At 35.4% G+C, this 20,228-nt stretch overlaps 1 protein-coding gene across 1 annotated transcript in view; it reads right to left on the bottom strand.

Moving 5' to 3' along the window:
- The window catches only part of DNAH7 (dynein axonemal heavy chain 7), a gene marked incomplete at both ends in the record, with an annotated part of 95,238 nt that overhangs the window by 52,399 nt on the left and 22,611 nt on the right, over positions 1 to 20,228 (bottom strand). Inside the window, 14 exons of the mRNA XM_080346702.1 lie at positions 90 to 272; positions 1,351 to 1,500; positions 2,645 to 2,893; positions 4,517 to 4,615; positions 5,679 to 5,891; positions 7,038 to 7,165; positions 7,267 to 7,369; positions 8,605 to 8,773; positions 9,241 to 9,350; positions 10,238 to 10,450; positions 11,539 to 11,679; positions 12,768 to 12,966; positions 14,290 to 14,483; positions 19,317 to 19,503. Coding sequence (XP_080202828.1) covers positions 90 to 272; positions 1,351 to 1,500; positions 2,645 to 2,893; positions 4,517 to 4,615; positions 5,679 to 5,891; positions 7,038 to 7,165; positions 7,267 to 7,369; positions 8,605 to 8,773; positions 9,241 to 9,350; positions 10,238 to 10,450; positions 11,539 to 11,679; positions 12,768 to 12,966; positions 14,290 to 14,483; positions 19,317 to 19,503 — 2,338 coding nt within the window. The remainder of the gene's footprint in view (positions 1 to 89; positions 273 to 1,350; positions 1,501 to 2,644; positions 2,894 to 4,516; positions 4,616 to 5,678; positions 5,892 to 7,037; positions 7,166 to 7,266; positions 7,370 to 8,604; positions 8,774 to 9,240; positions 9,351 to 10,237; positions 10,451 to 11,538; positions 11,680 to 12,767; positions 12,967 to 14,289; positions 14,484 to 19,316; positions 19,504 to 20,228) is intronic.

Below are 20,228 nucleotides of genomic sequence, written 5' to 3'. Positions count from 1 at the left end.
TCTCAGCAAAGTGTCTTTTTAAAAAATTAGAATATATATAACAATAATCAGAGACATTTGTAACCAGTCTTTCAAAGACTGGTACTTACAGTGGCAGGAGAAGCAACTTCTAAATCCATTGGTTCAAAAATAAGGCTCATTTGCTGGGACATTGTTATGATCTCTCCACTCATAAGGCACAACTTCTTATTATCGTCAAGAACAGTGTTCATATTCTCAATCCACACTGCATCCACTGGCCCATCAAAAATCAGCCATTTCCTGTCTGGAGTCTGGTTTGCAGAAGACAGTTTTAGTCAAACATTTGCAATGTATTTTATAACCTTTACTGTAAAATTAAAGTTATAGACCTAAAGTTATTTTCCACAAAATAAAATTGAAAATACTCCGAGTACAGAGTTGTAATCACAAGCAGTTTCTGATATCACAAGCTATATTCACAATTTAGGTTTAGAACTTCAAAGCATATACTGTAGTTAACTGTAGAAGGTTAACATCTTTGACTGGTTTCTTTCGGTTGTACTTACAATGCAGTACATTGCTTCTGTCAGACTGCAACATATTCAAATATTTTGACTTACGACACGGTGAGACTCTTAATATAACAAGTTCCTACTCCTCAGTAATACCTACTGCACGCTTACCATGGAAGTCAACAGAATTCATTTAAGGAATATGGTAACACCTAAATGTAATAGGTCTGTTTGTTGTTTTTTTTTTACAGTATAAGTAAATAGTCACAGATATTAATCATATTTCTTACAGGAAAATACAAAGCAATTGTGCAGTTCTGCAAATGTTAATAGAGACAGTGAACTTTGCACTGATCAACTTCAATATACTATCAATTTATTTAAGTTTATAGGGGCAAAGAGTAAGACACTGCAAAACAGAAAGTCTCTGTCAGGTACATGCATCTTTTCTTATACATAGTGAAAATATTTCAATGGACTTTAATGGAAGGTCAGCCAGAAGCCACACTCAGACAGCAGTTTCTTCCAAAAGAAACATCGAAATGCCCATATACACAGAAACCAAAAATTTGGGCCATAATCAGACAAAACAAGGAATGAAAAGAAGGTAGAAAGACTGAATATTAATTTATTTATAAACAAAAAACCCCTTTAGCTTCATGTAAGGACATCTGAAACACAAAGCTGAATTCACTAGCATCCAAAAAGCACTTCGCAGGGAGCATCCTACAATCAAGGCAAACTGCTGCCTCTGCATTCACATGATTAAGTACATGAATCCTACAGAATGGCTGTGCACACATCACAGAATTAAAATCTAAGATGTATAAATGGAAAAGTCGTTTCCTCAAATGTTCTAAGGGTGTGAAGCACTTACTGTGGAAGAAGCAAATGCTCGGAAGCTCACCGCTAGGATACCATCTGACCATTCATGTGACACAGGATCAAACTGTCCATAGAGCTGACCCATTGTTATCGATTTAGGATTTAAAACAGTGATTTGAACTTTGTTTTCTTCCATCAGCCCCTGAAGACACAAAAGGAATAAAATCTGTTAACACCAAACATGCATAAACATTTTATCAGTTTACAGCAGGAAAGACAATTATTCCAACTTTATCATATAAAGTTGGAAGTCTCATTTTAATATTGAACAGTGTGGCTTGATAAATGAAAATGGATTTTTTTTTTTAAATATAATTGAACCGGACATTATGTAGTCCACAAAGAGATCCAAGTTCTATTCTTAGACTTCCAGGGATTACAACAGGCCAAGCCCTTTCCTCTCTACCCCATTTTCCCCATGATCAATGAATAAATATGACTGCCTTAGTACATTTCTGAGTTTGATGTCAAAATAAACGTATAAAGTTGGCTTGGTGGTTGGCTTTTTTTGTTTGATTGGTTTTCTGTGTTTGTTTTTTACTTAAATCTTGTATAGATACCTGATTTTTCTTTTTGATTAAACATATTGTTTTATTCTCTTTTTGTGACTAAATATGACATTTAATACTGCACACATCAGAGATCAGCTGGCTGAAAAACACAGTTCTGCAGGAAAGAATTACAAGCAAAAGCAACAACCTGCAAACACTCCTTTGAACACCTACTTACTACAACCTTGGAACATGAGAGACATGTATCCCCAATTGAAGAAAAAAATACTCTTTCCTTCCAAAAGCATCCCCAGCGTTTAGGAACTTGAACTGAGAAATCGGGAGTTCAGCATCATTTCATACCAGTTCTGATTACCTTCCTCACACACATACATATAACCTTTCAGACCCACTGTTTTCTGTAGTTCTAAATGAAATAATCTCTGTTAAAATAGAGTTCAGTAGCTATCACATGATTAAGCTGGAAATCTGTAAAAGCGTTCTCAAGGAAAAGCTCATCATAAAACTTCAAGTAGCTAATTGAGCCCTTGTCCAGTCGCATGAAAGAATTTAGAGAAAACCTGATGTGTAGAAATGCATGAAATGTATGAAATACGTAGATTAAAAAATTGGGTCATCCTATCTTGGGTAAGTTTGGAAGTACATCTTCTCAATTATATTCTTTAGCTGTTCCTTAAAGTAAATTCTGTATTCAATATAAATACTAAAATATGTTTATAAAATCTGTTTGAAAATAGTTTTTCACTAGAAATATGTATAAACATGTTTAGATACCTTCTCACAGATGTCTCCCAATGCTCCTGCCAGAACTCGATAGGCACATGTTTTTCCCCCAAAAGGCTCTCCAACTATCATAAAGCCATGACGCACAATCATCATCTCATAAATCTGGAGGATCTTCATAGTAAATGCATCAGTCATTTGCAAATTCATAGCATCACAGGTTTTTTTGATGGCTTCAAACAGGTCTTTGTAGTCTGGTTTGGGTAGCTTCACACCAGGAAACAAATCGGAAGTAATACCCTGTCCAAACAATTAATTAAAGTACACTTATTTTCACAGTAATTTGGTCCAAATCTCATGCAATCAATGCTTTGTTGACACTAGGCAGACTAATATCTATTTTGATAAATAAAAGAATCATGAATTTAACATGTCACCCTTGCCTGAGCCAAAACTCTGACTCTGAGGGAGAATATGCGTTTTTCCCCATTTCTCTCAAGTGTGATATATAAATTAAGGGAAGAAATTAATATTTTTCACAATAAAAACTGAAATTATTATTAAAAATAACATTTACAATTTTAAATTACATTACTATATAGTACTACTTCGTAAATAAATATAGCAATTTCTGTATGCTAAATTCTTAACGTTGCTATTCTTATTCTTAAAGACCAAATCTTAGAGAAACAACTAGTGAAGATGTTTTCACTTTCCAAGACAACTTCTCTAAATTTATCTTCATTGTTTCAAAACTTACGAAAATATGACATCTCCCTTAAATGCTCATGACTTGTTTTCAGGAACAAGTGCGTAATTTCGGCAGAATTTTAATTAGATCGGAGGGACAGTGTCCAGAGATATATGTTCAGTTCCTAATTCATTACATTTTCATATAATTTTGGGCAAGGCAGTTACCTTTTCTGTGCTTCAGATTTCTAAGGCTTTTTCCTAAAATGCCTAAAGGAAAGAACTTTCCTGTTACTTGCACACCCTCATGCATGTTTTCTTATAGAAATTAACTCATTTTATTCTATAAGAAAATTACACAAAAATAAGAATTTGCACGGAAAATTTCAACTAATAAAAGTGCTGAAATATACCTATTACTATCTAAAATAACTCGTGAGACTTTTCATTGTGAATGTATAATTGCACACAAATTCCCAGGTCTCTATATGAAGAAAGAATTTTTTTTTACATGAGGTTTTCCCACTCATGTTTAAAAATGTACACATGAAGGACAATATTTTCCCAGTTTCCAAAGATGTATGTACAGAAGCCCAGATCCTTCCCCCTTTTTCTAACAGGACACAGAAAGCTAGCAGCTCCCAAAGACTGCAAAATTTTGCTGAGGAAGCTGACAGCTCCCATTTACATTGGGCATGGTTGGCTCCATCAGAGGTGTATTGAACACTCAGAGATCACAAGTCCAATACCAATGGCACAAGATGAGATCACAGACTGGGGAGCACGGGACAGATCATTTTCTCCAGCTCACTCCCATACTAAGATCAGCTCAGGAGAAGAATGGATGTGGGCCATTTATTCTCTTTACTATTTTGCAACTGTTTTAAATGAAAATGCAATTTTTCTCTTATAAAAAGGAGACTATTAGTACCTACCTATTTAGGAAGAATACTTATAAACTACTCTGAAAGTTTGAATACAAAATATATAAAAATCGCATGTTAACATTTCCAGCAGTAGGCTTGGCAGAAACTTTCATTGGTCTTAACTATCAAAACCCAAATGCTCGCTACATTTGCTAGGAAGGAACAGTTAAGACTAAGTTTTAAAATAATTCCAGGGTAGATTAAAGAAGTCTGTGGTCCATCTCTCTCATAAAGCTACTCTATAATATTTTTAATGATTAGTATTTTTAGCAAGCTCTATATATTACTAAAAATCTGTGTTTTCTACCTCAAAAAGTGGTAAATCATGAGACAAGAATTTAGGCAGGTTGACATCTGTAATGGATCTAAGGAGCAAAATTTCTTCATCTTCCGATGGATATTTCAGCTAAAAGATACAAAAAATAGTGTGAGTTAATTTTTATAGTTTCAAAACCCAGATGTTAAACTTGCCTGTTTTACTGAACAGTTCCTGTTGTCCTTCTCTGTAATTATTTTGGCACATTCAGGTCCACTACTAACAATGTGTGTTCCAGGTGGATGTTTACACATTCCTATTAAGGTGTTTGCAGTAGGTATCTATAGTCAGGCCAATTTCACTGTAGTTTATGCCCAGTGAGGGGTGTTACTAGCAAAGTGATATTACTTGTTTCCTAACCCATTGATTATTGCTTTCTAAGATGTATTCCTTTTCTTCCTAAGAAGAATAATTTCCCCTACTTCAATGTAAAACTTCTGCCTTCAGCAAAGTGGAAATTCTAAAAGCTTGCATACAGATTTCTCTCCCAGGTTATTTAAAAAAAAAAAAAAAAGTAAAAAAGTGCCTCTTTTGCCACAATACATAGCTTAGCTACTGACTGAGGGGTTTGCAAGATTTTTTTGTAATAGTAGAATTATAGGTTAAAAAAAAAATGGGAGGGAATGGTAAAATTCTTCTAGTCAACTTAAACAAAAATAACCGAATTAATGAAATTACAGCGTAGTTTCTTAGTAAGATGTATTCATCAACCCACAATGCAAGACAAAACAAAAAACTACATCCTCCACCATTTTGCTTACAGATCAAAGAGTGATCAAAATCACATGTGGGAGATATTAGCCCGTGTATTATTGGAAAGTGTTCACAGGCTATGGCAAAGGTAACTGAACCTGAGGAAAAAAACAGAGCAAAGCAGTGGCCAAAAGGCCAAACAACTCTTGAAGGCTAATCAGCACAATTAATAGGCATGCCATTCAGTGACAAGTGGGGCACTGAATGGCCCAGGGAGCTGTCTCTCCTCTTGACTTTCCTCAGCTTACGCCCTAATACAGACCCTTTTCATTTTAATCGGTATTACAGGATGAAATTTTAAATAGCAGTTTGCTGGGAGGTAGAATTGTGTACCTTCTGCTACAAAAGAGACACATTATTATGTTCCTGGAGGACAAAGACAATTTAAAACATCATTTACCTTCAGGTTGCCAGCTGCAGTGAGCACTGACTTCACAGCTCTCATCCCATAATCATAATGGTGCTGAGAAGACAACTGCTCTGAACACAGACGATACGTAGCTACGATTTTGACAGACAGAGGTCGAGCAGTAACAAAACCACAAGAATACAGCACAATCTCTGCAATCATGGCATAATCAGGAACCATCATAGCTACTGTTCTAAAGAGAGCCTATCAAACATACACATGAAAAATGACATCAGAAAAAAGCAGACCACACCACTATATACAACTTTTTTCTACAATTACACAAAATACTCTTTTTTTCCATTATTTCATTAATAAAGTGACAGTCAATTACATATCACAAATCTGACTACAATATATTTAATGGCTCTCCATAAATGCTTAGAAATAATTTCTTTTCCATTGTGACAACTCATGGTTGTGGTTGTTCTTCCTTCAAGATTAGCAACAAAATCACATCAAACAATACAAGCTCTAGAAAGAACAGGGGAGTGTAAACAACTCCCACAAATAAGTTGATGCTCCAGACTCCTACCAGCATTGTTTAGCTGCAGCCTATGCTTCAATTTCACCAGGGCTCTACCAAACAAGCATCAAAATACTTTCAGACAGAGAAAACTTCCTCTACTTTTCATACTCTACCAGAGCGTTTTAAAAATTATTATCTTTCATCTGTACAAGTCATATTTTTGAGTCTTGTCTTCACAAGACAAGTGTTAGTGAGTAAGATTCCCAGGAGATATTTACGAAGACTCTACTTTTCTAAGTTTTTATTAATTTATCAATATATTGGCTCAGATTTCCTTTTCTTTCCATAGACACAGGGCAAATGTATTTAAAGCTAAGAAAGCATGTAGCACTTGCAACAAGCACTCAACAATACACTTGAACAGAATAGAAATCTCTTACGTTAAAACACCACAAGTACGCTCAGATCATTTGTCAGAAAAAAGAAAAAAACATCACGCAAAATCCAACACATTTTCATTCAATATCAAAATATTATTCACTGCTGTACACTATAAATGCTTCTTTGTGTTTCTTAGCTAAACGCCTGACAGTTCAGAAATTAAAAGTGGGAGTTTTTAACTTTCTTTTTTTTCCCTGACAATCAGACCTTGAACCAAGCGATGACTTCCTGACATTCTAAAATGCAGTTTATTCCTATTTTTTCAGTCTACTTACCCTTTTTCATTTCTTTTTTCTTCTGAGATGATTTTTACACTACACTAATAAAAACTGGACGGTAACCAATATTAGATGTTCTTAATAATTTCTATATTTGATAAAAGGTGACTTACTTTTGTACTTTCTCCATTAGCTATTAAAAGTAACAAAATGTTATAATACCTTAAGATTATCAGGAAGCTCTGAACGCCCAGCATAACCAGGATTCATGGTAATGAAGACAGCACAGGTTGGGTTCAGTTTCAATTCAGTTCCTTCAAATACTATTAATTCAGATCCTGAATTAATGCCTATGGAGAAATCAAAACTCATGTTATTTCTGGGGATCTTTTGTTACATCTTTATTATTTGTCATCCATAAGTAAAAGAGATTATTAAAATAAGAGGTTACCTCTTTGTATAGTAAAAATCTGCTGAGCAACCACAGAGAGTACTTCCAAATCAATCCTGTTGAATTCATCAAAGCAAGCCCATGCCCCACAACACAACAAACCCTACAAGAAACAAGCAGATGGTCAATTAATAGATATCTACTTCTTTCGGACATGCTGATCAAACTAATTCTGCAACAAGGAAAAGTTTTTATGTGCAAAAAAAAAGGACTTGCATCCATTATCCAGAGCACTAACTTCTAAACAAAATCATGCCAGAATTTGTTTCAAGGAGAATTACATAATTTAAACTTATGTTTGCCTGTAAAAAACAAAAACAAAAAAAAAAAACAAAAAACAAAAAACAACAAACCAAAACTGTACAAAAAACCCTGTACAAACTAATCCAAGCCCCCAATTCTTCTGTTGCATGCAAACTGCCTGTCAAATACACACACTTTGCATGTTTTATCTTCACAGTCAGTATCTGACAACTGGACAAGGGGGAAGATTTCAGCACTAAACAAGCCTCCAAAAACCAAATTCTTGTTTAGCATCTATGCTAACAGGTTTCACAGTGAAAAAAGGCAGCTTAGGACTTCTGCATAACTAAAATTAACCAGTTGGTTATGGCATACCCCATTACCTACAGTGCAACTAAAGAATAATTCTCTTTTCCTGCAGGTCTAGTTAATTCATAGGTATTTTCTGAAATATGCTCCCGAAATGCTACTGTACCATCTCTGCAGCACTGCTAGTCTCTCAATTGCATTTCATGCTTTGTTAACAATAATTCTAAAATTCCCATTTAAAACACAGAATTTTGCTTTCATCATTCTAAATAAAACCCTTTCATTTAGCTTATTTTGATGAACTTCCAGCATGTTGAATTTTTAAGACCAATCACATCATTCTAATGCCGGTTGTAACTCACAAGGTGAGAATAATGCCAGGGAGGAAAGCACACTTGCTCTGGTTTAGTATCATTCCAGTCCAAACCAGGACACAGGGTTACAAGACACAGGTGACCATTCAGGATAGATTTTCATAAGACAGAGCTGCCTCCTCCTGGATAATGTGACTCTTACCACCTTATTTACAGTTTAGATTAAACCTCAAGTCCCCCAAAATTTGCAATCAGCTATTAAAAATGTACTCATTGAAATGATACCTATGTTGCTTATTTAAAGCAAACAAAATCATGATGATATATTGCATTTTCAATGCACAATACTTGCATTATATAGTGGCCCGGAAGTGGAGGAAGATACCTTCACAATACCTTAAGATCACTTTAAGTGCCAGATAACTAAAGGGCTTTAATAGAATGAAAAATGACCCTCAAGATTTATCCAAACCTTAAAAAATTTTCCTAATGCAAGGTAATCCAAGCCATCAGAACAATTGAAAACCACACATTGTTTAGCTACAGCCTTTGCTAAATCTTTTGTAGTTTCTGTTTTTCCAGTTCCAGCAGGACCTTCTGGGGCACCTCCAAGATGTAGGTGTAGTGCACCAAATAGGGTTCTGAAAACAAAATAAAATAAAAAAAAGAAATTGTACAAATTGTCATACTATTTTTCCAGCTGCTCTAACTTCTACCAGGAACTTCAAAAAGTTTATTTCCTGCCCGCATTTTCTTATAGTGGTACAGTTTACCAGCTTCTGGCCAGCTGTAATTTACAAATGTGTAGTAATGGATGAAGTTTGCTAGAAGTTCACAATGGAGAACAGCTTACTTTTCACTGTCTAAATCTAAATTGTCTTGTAATTATTACTGTAGTGTCACAAAAGATTAATTTTAACAGAAAGTTAAATTAAAACATTCATACAAGATCGATTCTAGGCCATCAAAAGAAATATATCCTATTCTAATTATAACTATTAGAACATAAAAATACAAATTTGGAGTCATCTGTTCTCAGGACTAATTAAAGTATCTCAACTAAACAAATTCTTGCTAATACAGTTCATTCAGTTACTTGCAGTTTTACCTGTAGCATCTGTCCGTAAGTGGAGTAATAACAAGCCTAGGGCTATTGCCAAGATATTCATATCCATACCTCAGTCCAGCATTGATCATCTTTGTTTCTAGATGCCCTTCCTAAGAAACAAGGCATTTATTTTACAAATTAAACACAGAATTTTTTAAAAACCCACAGCCACAACTCAACACTATTTCTTCATTTCCTAAGCAGGCCTGACTCTATTAGGAACAACTACAGGGCAGATTACAGACTGCTCTGAGACACCAGTTTTGGTGTGACTCAAACAACAAAAAAAAAGCCAATTAATAGATACTAAAGGAGTAACACAAAAAGTCAATTTTTCACATTAACTGTTATCTCAAAAAAGTTTCTACTAATCATATTGCAGAATTAAACTGTCTTGAGTAGCTATTTAGAGAGACTTTCTAAAAGGTAAACAGAAATAATCACAAACAATAGCTGTAGCTATGGTCAATCTGATGCCTGTGATACACCAATGTATGATCCTTACAGATACATTTTTTTAAATTTCACATGCCATGTCTTCTATATAACAGGAAATCTTGTCCTGATTAATTAAAATACTATATCCTACCACTACTCACCATTAACATTATATTGTACAAATAAAATATTATTGACAATAAGTCAGATTAAAATCTCTAAGTGAAAATTGTCATCCATATAGCATTGCCTATCCTACAGAATCAGAAAATGAAAATGCAGCCTTTGAGTGAACAAATTCTGTCTGTAACCTCTCCTCGCACATTCAGCAAATATACTGAGACTCAGCAGTGATGAAAAAAGGAATTTTAATTAAAACTGTTTGCATCTGGCTACTGGCCATTCCAGTTAGCAATCCATAGAATGATCAGTTATAGGTATTCTCTTAGCAGCAGAAATTCTCACAGTAGTGTAACCTTTCTCTGTGTCAGCAAGCAAGCAGAAACTGAAAGCTGTTAACAGAAATTACCTTCTAATAGGATTGAGAGGTATCACTTACCTCCCAGTAGTACCTCAGCTGACTTAACCATTCAAAGTCACTCTCATCTTTGACCTTCTTGCTTACTAGAGATGCAAGAACATCCCTGGCATGAACATCAAGAACAACAAGTGCTCCCAGTGTCACACGATTTTGCTTTGACAGCTTTCCTCGCACCAAGCTGACAATGTCCTCAATCTGTCTGTTATTCTGCTCCAGAAAATTCTCTAGTGCCTGCAAAAAATTTTTAGAAGTTAATTAGTTCCGTGTCTAGTCTAAGGCATGATTCCTTTTTCTTGTATCATTTTCATTTCTCTGTACTAAGAAGTTTCTTCTCACTAAAACAGTAGTACAATGTCCTCCATTCACCAGTATTTCAACACAGTTTTGGTTTGTTTCTTTCTTTGGTTTTGGTGTGGAGGGGTGTTTGTTTGTGGATTTTTGTTGTTGTGGTGGTGGTAGTGGTTTCTTTGGTTTTGTGGGGTTTGTTTTGTTGCTGGTTTAACTTCTATGGAAGTGTATGTGAAACATCGATGATACATATTTGGAAACACACCAGCATACACTATTTTCTTCCTGGAACACAGGAAATATTCCTTTTTTTTTTTTTTTTTTTACATATTTCAGAGTAAGGAAAATGCCAAAATGCCACACGTGTTTTAAAGATCCACTGAGTACATCTACAATATACTTTCTATCGTTATGGGACACTATCATACTAGAAAAACATTTTTAATGTTTTAACAAGTTAGTAACACAACTATAATTAAAAAAAAAAATTAACAAGAAAATGTATTTTTTCTGCAATTTTTCAGTTTATTGACTTTTGATTATAGTTTGTGTTGTTAAAGTAACCAATGTACCACCACAGTACTTAGATGTGATGAAGTTCTGTACCAGTCAGGCATATAGGTTCATTATTTGACAAGGGTGAGGATGGTATATATCTTCTAAAGCTAGTCCTAGCCCATCTTCACAAAAAGCACTAAACATTAATGAAGGTGAGACTTCTCATGCAGACAAGCTGTGCTAGTCTGTACCACCTGAAAACACCACTGGGCTGCTTTCCCAGAAACATGGGATCTATATGTTAAGCTCAAAAGAATGTGCTCTAACACAGCACAGAAGCATTGGTGCCTACATCCCAAAGGAAATATTAACTTCAAAGTCTTCAAGGATCACATTTCAGATAGATCTCTAAAGCAGATTTTCAAAAGATTAACTACTATATTGAACAGTTCTTCATCCAAAAAATGTTACTACCAAAGACCTGATTTATTACTGCATTATTTGACATAAATTTAAATTTAAAATAAGCTTACTGTTTGGCCATTTCTGATAGACATCTGTACATCCATTGTCCAGAAAGTCTGGGATACACAAAGAACCGTTTGTCCTGGCCACTCTCTTACCCAATTAACACGTGCAGTTTTTGGATAAGCTTCAATTGCCTCCCCAATGACCTAGATAAGAAAAAGCACACTCTAACTAACTACATGTGAAAACACATAATGTTCAGTTTTATAATTAATTTAGGTTAGATTGTATTCCTGAGATTAAAAAATAAATAAGGGTCTAGATTCAGCCTCGAATTCAAGTCTGATCTACTCAATACTGATATCTTGCAGACAAATCTCTCAAAGCTCAAAAAAACCCCAAAATAATGTAACATGAACAAAGTGATCACATGAAATTTTTGAGAACTTATTTCATAACACATTCCTAAATTATTCTTGCCATCAGACACTTAATATTTTCTAGCTCCATCTGCAAGAAAACTAGAAAACAAGTACAAACACAATTCAGTTAGAAGTAATATCCCCAAACAGGAAGTTTTTTCATTTATTAATTCAAATAAAAAGCCAGAGCTTTGATTTTGCACGTCATATTAATTAAATTTATGCCTAACTTCCAGTGTATTTTCTAATAACAGAATGATTAACCTGGTTCTAGCACCACCCAAGGATAATCCAAATGAAATCTAAACTTGCACGGGAAAAATCTTCCAGTGTATATCAACAGGCTACTTTCCTGCCATTAACAAAACCCAAGATAACATCAGAGAAAGTGCACATTTAATTACCCCATTGACACTGAAAAGGACCAAATAAAGATGACAACAGAGATGGTTAAATATAAAACATAATGAGGAGACAACGTAAAGATCCCATTTGAAAAGAAGAGTTAGTAGTTTTAAGGTAGTCATAATTAAGAGGAACATTAGAAAAAAAAAACATGGGCAATCTTTCCATTTAATCTTGTCCCTTAGTACCACATCAAGTATAGAACCATCTCTGGCAAAGAAATCCTTGGAGCAAACATTTCTGACTCTACTATTTAATTTTAAAAGAATGTTAGAGATTTTTACAACCAGAAACAGATACTAGAACTTAATTTAAAAAAAATATAACCTTTAAAGACAGAATTCATTGTTCTAATGTTCATGCTAGGTGCAAAAAATTAAACGTGATTCCAGTATGTGTACATGTTTACTGAAGAAATCAATGCTGAATGACATGGGCCTAGAAAATAAGAGGTTAGGACTTGTTACCTTGTGGACAGACTTCACCATCGCTGCCTCCAATTCAACCAGCCATTTTTCAACTTGACCTTTAGCTGCTGATGTTGAGATTGTCTCTATGAGTTCCACAATCTCACCTTCACTACTTTTCATGTGTGTAATATCTAAAGCCTCTGTAAATTCCACTCGTGCGATTCCTTCAAAACACTTTTTCAAGTGAGGTTGTACCCTAGAAAACAAAACTAGTATTATACAGCTTCTGACAATTTTGTCTTCAACAGTATCAAAGAAGATCTAATTAAAAAAAAAAAAAAAAAAATTCTGAACAATTTACTTAAAAGTTCCTCTTAGGTTTGTTAAAAAAAAAACCCACTTTATATTTTGTATTACACCCTGCAAGATACTTACCACTATACTTTTAGAAGACCAGTTTAAAGGTGTAAAATATTACTTATGGCTTCCGTAATATATAAACTAGTAAGGATATACAAGTATTCTTTTATTAACTTGTAATCCACCTACACTACATAAAATTCCAGTATTTATACCTTCCCAGCAAAATACAGTGAACAGTAAGGAATTTGAGTAAAGCAACCAAGTACAACCTTAAACAATAGCTTGTAATAAATAATTTTAAAAAATCTTTAAGATCTTTTCTCTTCACAAGACCTCTTTCCCTGTTCATTGAGCATTTCTCCAGGACTGAAGTGACATTTTATTTTTCATTTTTGTTCTCATTTTTGCATGAGCTTGCACTGTATTCACTGCATGCTATCAAGTCCGCATACTGAGAATCAAACCCCAGTTTCTCTGCTTAGAGTGAAGGTTAAATTGGTGAACAAGATCACTTCTGCAGGAATCTTTATAGAGCTAACAGTATAAGAAGATATCATACCAAGCTATGCTTTTTGCAGTTTAATTCTGAGTGTGGTTGGGAAATAGACATCCCAAAGAGAGTTAAAACACAGTAAAAAAACTTTTGAAATACTTTAATTAGGACTGCCCTGAAGAGGTAAAATGCAAGTCAGTAGTATACAGCAGGGGTGTCAAACACGTTTTCACCGGGGGCTACAACAGCCTCGTGGCTGCCTTCAAAGGGCTGAATATAATTTTAGGACTGTGTAAATATAACTACTGCTACATTTATACAATCCTCAAATTACATTCAGCCCATTGAAAGCAACCGTGAGGCCAATGTGGCCCCTGGTTAAAACAAGTTTGACACCCCTGGTATACAGATTTCATTTGATATTCTATTTTCTACTAGGAAAAATCTGGTATGTTCATTGCACCACCAATTACTTCACAGACTTCTGATTATTCTGAAAACCAGTGTATGGAAGGGCTGCTAGTTAAGAAAACAGAACTGAATTAAATTGGCCACATTAAAAATGACTCTGTGTTCACCTATAATAAAATCTAACCAAGTAGATACTTAATACCATAACTGTCACTGAGGAAAAAAAGAGAGTTCTGGGCTCAGAGAAACCACATGACAAGACTATCTGCATGCACTGTAACTCACAAATACATCTGTTCAATATGGCCATACCGAGTAGGATCTTTGGTCTCTGAAAGAATCTCAAGGAGTTCATCATTAGACAAAAAAAAGAACCTGGGGAAAAACAGGCGCTTCTTCTCCAGGTATTCATTAAGTCCCTTGAGAATCAGCTCCAGAAATCCATTGCACTTCCTCAGTTTCTCCAACATGTTGTCTATCATTACTACTCCCAGTACCTGTTTGTCCTGGAAAAGAAATTATTCCAGACAAAAATCTTAATACCTTCTCAAGTAAATCACCACACAGAGCTGCAGAAGTCTTCAGCAAAATGAAACTTTATCTCAAACCTGCTTTACTCAAATCATTGTCAAGTTTATAATTTACTAATATTCTTCATTGCCAGGGTTCACTGCAAAAATAGTTAGGCAGTTAGTACTTAAGTTTTCAAAACATGAACTATTATTTTTGAAAATAATTTTCAAAACAGGATCAGTTCAAACAGCACAACTCCCATCACATTCTGTTGAAGTCACATCAGTTTACACTGGCTATTCCATTGGATTACATAATCAAGCAACAAGAAAAATTACAGCATTTTGACAGATTTCTAAAAGTGTACTTCTACGACAACAATGCAGTCACACATTTAAGGTGGTAGCCATCTGTCCGAGTTCAATGCAAAAAAAAATTATCTTTCCTTCCATCCAAAATTCATAAATACAGAGATGAGATTACAAGTACTGAGATGACAAAGCTTTAGACAGGCAACACTGACACCTCAGTATGAACACTAACTATTCACGTGATGTAACAAATGGTATTCTCTGATCTCCATACATTTATTAGCCAAATACATGTTCAAAGATTTTTTTGCTAGGTATAATGTGGAAAGTCATACTTGCTTTAAGAACATAAACAGATAGATTATTATTTCTTTTTACAATACCACCCGAATACCACCTGTCTAGATACACTACTGGATAAACACTGGGTTTCTTATATTTATGCACTGTGTAGATGGCAAAATATATATTAAGATATATAGTGGTTTCCAAATTCTTTCCAGTGCTTCCCAAACTAACCTCTCAATTTAATTAAATGTTTAGAAGAACTGCTACATAAAATTAAAGTTACCTCAGTTAATACAAGTATAACACAAAAAAGATTTTGCAAAAGACCTAATGGTTGCCCAGCTAAGAAGCATTAAAGAAATACAGGTGTCTGAACATCAGGTTCTGGAATTTAATACGCCTTATGACCATCCTATAGCCTAATCATCATATTTGTTCATCTTGCTCACCAAGCATGGGGTTTGGGGAGCAAAACAAGACACACATACGCAGATTTACGACTGAGGAAGTCAAACCAAGCAAATGCTTCTCCTCAGTTCCAGTATGGGCTTGGGTTCCTCTGTGACTGAATCTATTCAAGTTCAGCTTTAGTTCAGGCCTGCGTCAGTGCATTAAATGACTTGTCAAACCCGCTCCTGTTGCAAGGAAATAGAGATCAATAATTCCCCAACCCCTGCTCCACTTCCTGAAGTCAGAAAACACAGCTTCTGCCACAGCTTCTCCACTACCACCTACATCAGACAGTGTTTCCCAAGATATGGAATATGGCCAGAATGACCAGAGGGGAGATGGAAACAGAGTTAACCAGAAATGTTAGTCAGCCCTTAGGTCCCCTCTGCTCTTCCCAGTGAGCAGGCACCTGGAAGCACACAGCATAGAAAACAGAGCCAGGATTACAGGAAAAAGAGACACAGTATCGCTAACCATAAGGAACACCCAAGAGATCCATGGAGAGAACTTCAGACAAGTCAGTCTCCTGAGGGCTTGCAAGAACTGCTCACGGTAACAGCAAAGACTCCAACAACGGACAGCAGAAACCAAAAATGTCTCCAGGCTATTTCCACTAGGAAGAGCTTTGTCAAAGCCCATTACAAATACAGAACATCTGTGCTGGTTTGATTGAAAATGAGTTAATTTTCTTCATGCTGTTAGAAACCTTTCTTTTTCATAGCTAACACAGTCATTATGTGGAGTTAGTTTGAGAACAAGAGATAACACCCTGGGACAGAGTTAATGTGAGGGATCGAGGAAGGAGGACGTAGATGGGGCAGAGCTTGACTGACATCCAGACTGATCAATAAGAGTATTCCATCCCATTAATGTCATGCTTCATATTTAAAGAGAGTTGGGATGTTCTGGTCTCTCTTGCTTCTTTGCTTCCTTTGCTCTTTTTGTCGGAGCTGGGGGAGTTTGGTTCTGGATATATAGTTTGGCCTTTTGCTGTTTTGCAGAAGCCTCTGGGCCTTTCTGCTTTTTTTTTCTCTCTTTGGGATCAGCTGCTTGGGACCAGGTGCTGCTTCCTGGGACTGGTGTGGATGGAGTTTGAGAGGTATTACATCTTTTATTTTATATTCTATTTCTATTTTATATACATATTTACTAGCAGTATATTAGTATTTTGTGATTTTATTAAACTGTGTTTATCTCAATCCAAGTTTCTCCCTTCCCTTTCAATTCTCTCCCGTATTTGGAGGGGTGGAGGGCAAGTGAGTGGCTATCATAGTTGTATTGCTAGCTCGAGCTAAACCATGACAACGTCCCACACAGTAAAAACCTCTGACAGAGTTTGCAGAACAGTGTCTCAGAGCGGAAGGCTGGGTGACGCACGTTGCAAGGGACAGATGACAGGCCAGGCTGCTGTGCAAAGCCCAGAAGGTGCAAAAGACATCTGTACGAAATAAACCTCTGAAGGGATGGCAATACAGATTGGAGCCAGGAACCTGACTGCTGTTCTGCTTCACTTGGCAGAATTTAATAATAAATTCCAAGTTCAGGTTCAGTGCAAGTGTTCACAATGTTTTAAAGTATTGGCAATGTACATTCAGCCTTCATTCCGTTCCCTACTCATGTTACACATATACTTCTAATCTATTGAAAACAACCCAGAATTGTATGTTTATCTAATTGATCTTCATGGGGATGCCTAATACAATAATCATAGTCCTCCTTTGGACATAAAATATATTCATCTTCTGTTCTGTTCTGCCTCTTGCATCATACGAAACCAGAACAAACTCAATAACTACATATATTTTTAATCTATACATAAACAATTCAGCTGTCACCATAAAAACATAGTTAATAATTGGTTTTATAAAACAGCTTTTAATGCACAACCAATCATATAACTATACATTTTCAACAGAAAGGGCTTTTATTCCCTTTCTTAGCATTTTTATCATCCAATAGAATAAGTGAAACTAGTAAAGCAAATCAAAGCTGTGCTGCCAGTTTTAGAAATGGGATTCTCCCTGATTGCTTTTACATCCATATAAGAAAAAGTCAGGGAAGAAAAAAAAATATGCTTCAGAGATTTTTTTATTTACAGTTTTGCTTAGGCACGAAGAAAAAAGTGAATGCCATAATTTCTCAGTTAAAACACCAGAGTAACTTATTTTGTCAATGAGGCTGTCAATTAAAGGAAAAAAACTATATCAAGAAAATAGTATAAATCAAGTGTATAAAAATAGTTCAAATACTTTGCTAAAAGACCATCACTAACTCTAGTTTCTAACTCTGTAATTTTGAACATATCAGAGGTTGCAGCCTGTGATTTTTTTTTTTTTTGGCTTTTTTTTAAAGGAATTTGATCCTCATTAACGTGCTTCGCTTAAATTTGATGTTTACAATGAAGGAATAATACATTCAAATTTGTCGTGAAAAGGTAAGCAACTAAAGGAGTTTTTTTTTAATACAATGGCATATAAATGCAAAAAAGCACAAAGGGACTCAAGTTAGCTTTACGCTTTAAGAAAGACCTCTCATGTACACCGGGGAAATGCTTTCCTTTAAGCCACGAAACTCAAACATTGCATTTGTGGAAACAGAGCGCCATCTGCTGGAAAATAATGCCTGCTTGTTTAGCCAATGTCAACTTTAGACTGTTAAACATTGATTCTGGCATTTACACACCTCTGTACAAAGCAAGCTGATTATTTTTTTCTGCCAGTGATAACACAGATCACATTAAAAAAATACTTTGTATTTGATTAGCACTGAATATCTAAATTAGAAGATTTTATCATTCAGCACTCAATGTTCAGAAGTAAAATACTCAACCAAATTCTGAAATTCTTGCCCTTTTTATTTTTATTCAACTTCTTCCCCCAAATTAATACTATTGATTTCACAGCTCTATTGGATAAATTCCTGATTTTCTTCTAAATCAGAAGAAAGAAAAACAAAAAAAGAAGGGTGGGCAGGGGGAGTGTAAGACAGAAAGAGAAAAAGGGAGAGCGGGGGAAGAAAGGAAATGAGAAAGACTCCAAAGATAATAAAAATAAATAACTAACTTTATTTTTAAGTTATATGGCTGAATTTCCAAAAAATTAAGCAAATGTTTCTTTTGTATACTACATATTTTGCGTATTCCTACATCAAGACCATATCTGTAAATTAAAAAAAGCTCAAACCAGAACCTTTTAGACTGAGTGAAAATTTTAGCATCTGTCCTCATGACACAATGGATCTCTGAAAAGTTCTGCAAAGGCAGGAGATGGGTGAAAAAACAAGCTTCTAATTTTTTCCTTCAGACGACAACCTTCTGTCCCTCCCCTGGAAAACAGTGGACCTCAGAAATCTCCTCCAGTCTGTTGAATAGTTTAGTAAGCCCAGTTAAAAAAAGGATTAAAAATGAAATATCCTACTAGAAGTGTCCTTGTATTCATTAGGAAGGTACCATGGCACTGAAGTCTCTGGAGGTATGTGCAAGAAATTTCTTTCCTTGGAGATTTTTGAAATTGGGCTAAACAAAGCTGTGCCTGACCTGCTGCAGTGTTGGTAAAAGCGCCCCTTTTAGAAAGAAGTTTGCCTAAGTGAACTCCAGTGGCCCTCCCAATAAATGCTTCTAGGATTCTATTGGAAACAATTCTGCAAAATAATTTTTTAAAGTATCTAAGAAAGGGGGCTGGGATGAAACAGAAAACAGATTCCTCTGTTACCAGAAGCAATTTTTTTTTCTCTACGTGCTACAAATTCACTCTATATTCTTAAGATAGCAGTACTTACCTGAAAAACTGATTTCATTAAGTCTTTCCATATCTTAACCACAGTACTGAATCGTCTCCCTTCCTCAGGCATCTGAGCCATGATGTCAGGAGAACTGAAAATGGGCTCCAAATAAAGCCAAGTAGCCTGAACCTTCAGCCATTCATCCAGGATGTCCTGTACCAACAGCAGCTTTCTTTCCCATTCCCTATAAAACAGCATTAGGATAAATGCATTCATTGGTGCTTCCAGTCAAACATTTCCAGCAGAGTGGTAAGGTCTTTTTAGTAACTTGCATCTTCATCAGCAAGTGCAACAGGTAGAAATTTTCAGATTTCAGCAGAATATCATATCCACCTGGCCCAATTTCCTGCATAACAAAGTCCACATTAATTTCTGCAACTGGATCATCTGGAAGGCTCCCCTGTAGGATTTATGAACTATGCTTATCCAATAGACTAACAGTATCAGTGAATAAACACAGAACATATTTTAGCATGCAATAGCAGCTACTTTATCATGTTATAGCACTTGTGGACAAATTCACTTCAGTTGAGTACGTCATCTGGTTTCCAGCATACACCAAAGCCCAGACTATTATTTCTGTGTGCTATGATATACAGGCTGAGATGGCAAAAGAAAGGCATGAAAACAACCTAAACTACTAACCCAAAAATATGTAGACATTGTCCTAAAAAGACATGTGGTCTTAATTAAAAGATTTCAAGTAGTAAATAGTCCAGTGGCTAAGTCATGTTTTATTTATGACTTCTAATTCCAACTGTGGATGTTGAACACAATGGTCTGATAAAGCATCTTTCAACAATACTGCACACCACTATGGGCACACGATATTACAATTCAATATCTATCTGGTCTTTCCTTTTGATAGCCAAACATTCAAGAACCTTCAGTCTATACCTTTTTCTAAGT

This window comes from Nesoenas mayeri (genome assembly GCF_963082525.1).
Source record: "Nesoenas mayeri genome assembly, chromosome: 6".
Lineage (NCBI taxonomy): Eukaryota > Metazoa > Chordata > Aves > Columbiformes > Columbidae > Nesoenas > Nesoenas mayeri.
This window is presented reverse-complemented; position numbering and strand designations above follow the sequence as displayed.